The 3,026-nt window shown below is 42.2% G+C and overlaps 1 protein-coding gene and 1 long non-coding RNA gene across 2 annotated transcripts; both read left to right on the top strand.

Moving 5' to 3' along the window:
• The first annotated feature begins 713 nt into the window (after positions 1 to 713).
• On the top strand, positions 714 to 1,183 carry LOC122001726. The gene is made up of 3 exons (XR_006117453.1): positions 714 to 806; positions 892 to 993; positions 1,071 to 1,183. It is a non-coding gene; the product is annotated as an uncharacterized LOC122001726 (long non-coding RNA).
• Positions 1,184 to 1,792: 609 nt separating this feature from the next.
• On the top strand, positions 1,793 to 2,768 carry LOC121997171 (serine carboxypeptidase-like 19). The gene is made up of 5 exons (XM_042551441.1): positions 1,793 to 1,802; positions 1,970 to 2,088; positions 2,162 to 2,264; positions 2,338 to 2,375; positions 2,700 to 2,768. The coding sequence occupies exons 1-5, from the start codon at positions 1,793 to 1,795 to the stop codon at positions 2,766 to 2,768; spliced, it is 339 nt and encodes a 112-aa protein (XP_042407375.1).
• Positions 2,769 to 3,026: the final 258 nt, after the last annotated feature.

Below are 3,026 nucleotides of genomic sequence, written 5' to 3'. Positions count from 1 at the left end.
GACAACGGTTTTTAAAAACTGTTGTCAATTTATGTTTTTTTGAGGATACGACAACGGTTTTTAAAGGGAACGACAACAGTTTTTTAAAACTGTTGTCTATGTGCACTTTTTTGGGATTACGACAACAGTTTTTAAAAACCGTTGTCTATTAAGTGTTGTTGAATGTGATTGTTTTTTCTTTCGCCACTTTTTCTCCTTCGTCATTTGTCTGTTTTACGCTTTGTTTTTTTCTGTCTCTTTCCCAAAACCCTACTCTTCGCCGGCTCCTCCTCACCGCCCTCTTCGTCGCCTCCCTCCTCACCACCCTCTTCACCGCCTTCTTCGCCGCCTCCCTCCTCACCGCCCTCTTCGCCGCCTCCCTCTTCGCCGCCTCCCTCCTCACCACCCTCTTCGCTGCCTCCTTCCTCGTCGCCTCAACTTTCGGCCTCGCCACCTCCTCCTCGCGGCCTCTACTTTCAGCCATCTTCACCGCCTCCTCCTCGTCGCCTCGACTTTCAGCCAGTTCCAACACAAGAAGGAAGAAGAAGGAAGGAGGAGGAGGAAGATGGAAATCCCTCTCCTGATTGTCTCACTGATCTTTCTCTGCTTCTTTTCCTCTGCTCTCTCATCTTCTGTGGTCACCTATTTACCTGGATTCCAAGGCCCCCTTCCCTACATGACCAAGGGAAGCTTGGTCTACGATCGGCGGCGGTGAATCATGTTTCGGCGTCTCTTGTTGCAGCATCCCCGCCGTGGCGTCGCCACTGGCTTCCTCGCTCTCACCGCCTTCACTCTCGGTTCCTCCGACGGCCCCTCCCTCCCCACAAGTAACCCTCCTTTCTTCCTATTCCCTTCACCTCCTTTCTCAATATTTTCTCTTCTTTCTCACGCATGTGCTCCCCTTCGTAAAAGATGTCGCCATTTCGATATGCGATCCGTTTCGGCAATTTCTGTCTTCGACTTCGTCGATTTTCTCGCAAGATTTCACGCTTCCATTCTCAGTCTTTTCTCCAGGTTTAAACCTAACCTATCGTCCTTAAAGTTTTCTTTCATCAATTTGGAGTTGCATAATCTTTTAATCTGATTCGTAGAGTTTTTTGCACGGCATTTTCCAACCGCGTGCCCTCTTCCACCTCCGGATTCAAGTAAGGACGTGGCATGCTGCAGTGGATGCCTCAAAAGGAACTCTATTGTCAAAGCGGCCACGGCAGCTGGTCCTGCCGTGGTGAATATATGTCTTACTGAAGGTGAAAGGACTTTATTGTGTCTTCAGATTTCCTCAATATGTGGATTTTTTTTAGGTGTATTCGTTTGAACGATGAGCTTTTTCCAATACTTCTTTTCAGATGTATATGGTCCTATGCCTATAATGGGTATAGGGTCTGGCACTATCATTGATCCTGATGGGACGATCTTGACCTGTGCACATTGCATAGCAGACTTTTCTAGTAGGCAAGTGATCTCAAAAGGCAAAGTGAGTATGCAAACCTACAACTTAGTTATTCATCTTGATGAAGAAATGCGCTTAGAACTGGATGAGGACTGAGAATTTGAATTTGCAAGTTATATCCAGTTGGACTTGGTTACAAATACTATCTGGGTGAAGTTACAAGCAATTAGATTTCATCATGTAGACTAATAAAGATTGTGACTCATGTCTTAGTCCACCTTTGTAGGGCGGAAATTGTAGAAGATTGCAAGATGCATATCGGTCTTTTTGAAGTTTCCTTGGTTAGCTTGCTGTCATACAAGTTTGAAAGATGTTCTCCTAACTCAGTCTGGTTCATATCTGACTATGCTAAGTTTGCTTGAGATGATGAGATGTAATAGTCCTGGACCATATCTTTAAGTTTCCTGGACCATATAAGGGAAGCTTGGTCTACCATCCTTATTCCTGGACCAAGGTAACTTCTTCTTCTTGATCAGTAATTGAGGAAGCAATATGATACATGCTTTTGTCCTGTCTGCGTGAAAACATTCGTGCAGGTAGCCAACATTATCTTTGTAGATTCCCCGTTGGGTTCTGGATTCTCATACTCAAGAAAATATGAAGGGTATGATGCCAACGATACTATTTGGTCCGAACAGGCTTCTAAGTTTCTTTTACAGGTGGGAAAGATCATATATATTCCTGATGTAATTACTGTAAGTGCCTTAAATATGTAATCTTTCACTTTTGCAGTGGCTTGTTGAGCACCCACAGTTCATCTCCAATCCCCTCTACATTGCTGGGGATTCATATGCTAGAAAAATTGTACCTATGGTGGCCAAAAGAATATTGGATGGTAACTCTACTTTTAATGTAAACTATTGATGAGGGTGTTAATTTACATGCCATTTTCATTTACTGTAATTCAGGTATTGATGAAGGGAAAGAATCATTACTTAACCTCCAGGTAAATTGCTTGAATTGATGGGCCACTGGCAATAAAGGGAAAGAATCTAATTTTGATCTTTAAATTATGTTATAGTTTATATATATGAAAGAAAAAGCCTTGGCTTTCAAGGTTACTTGATTGGCAATCCATCCACAGGTGGAAAAGTCGATACCAATTCTAAAATACCTTATGCTCACAGCATGGGAATCATATCAGATGACTTCTTTGGGGTAATCTTAGTAGATCAACTAGGACGAATTTCTCAAAATGATCTTTGGTATCACTTCACGAATTGTTATTTAGTTATTATTTTTTTCCAATTAATTATATTTTGTTATTTAGTTATCACTTCGCTTTGCCTTGCCCTCGTGGTCGTGGGTTGACGCCGACTCCTCCGGCCGCTTTTCGTAGCGCGTGAGCAAAGCAGGAACTTGTGTAGTTTCTTTTTATTTTATTTTATTTTGTTTTTTCTCCCTTTTAAATCCCTTTTTTGTTGTTTTTATCTCTCCCTGTTATTCTGCTTTATTGGTGCGACTGGAATTATTCAAAGCTACTTCTGCTTTAGTTCTTCCTACAAAGTTGGATTAATCACAGTCGTTCTGCAGTATTGTCGCCGTAATTACTTGGACCACTTGATCGGAGAGAAAATGCCAAAGTTTTTGTGGCATT

The sequence above is a fragment of the Zingiber officinale genome, chromosome 1A (genome assembly GCF_018446385.1).
Source record: "Zingiber officinale cultivar Zhangliang chromosome 1A, Zo_v1.1, whole genome shotgun sequence".
In the NCBI taxonomy this organism is placed as follows: Eukaryota; Viridiplantae; Streptophyta; class Magnoliopsida; order Zingiberales; family Zingiberaceae; genus Zingiber; species Zingiber officinale.
This window is presented reverse-complemented; position numbering and strand designations above follow the sequence as displayed.

Excerpts from the sequence above, each read along its gene's own strand:
- LOC121997171 (XM_042551441.1), top strand. Across the intron at positions 2,089-2,161 it reads CTTCTAAGTTTCTTTTACAG|TGGCTTGTTGAGCACCCACA; the intron begins GTGGGAAAGATC and ends TCACTTTTGCAG. Across the intron at positions 2,376-2,699 it reads AATCATTACTTAACCTCCAG|TTATCACTTCGCTTTGCCTT; the intron begins GTAAATTGCTTG and ends TTTGTTATTTAG.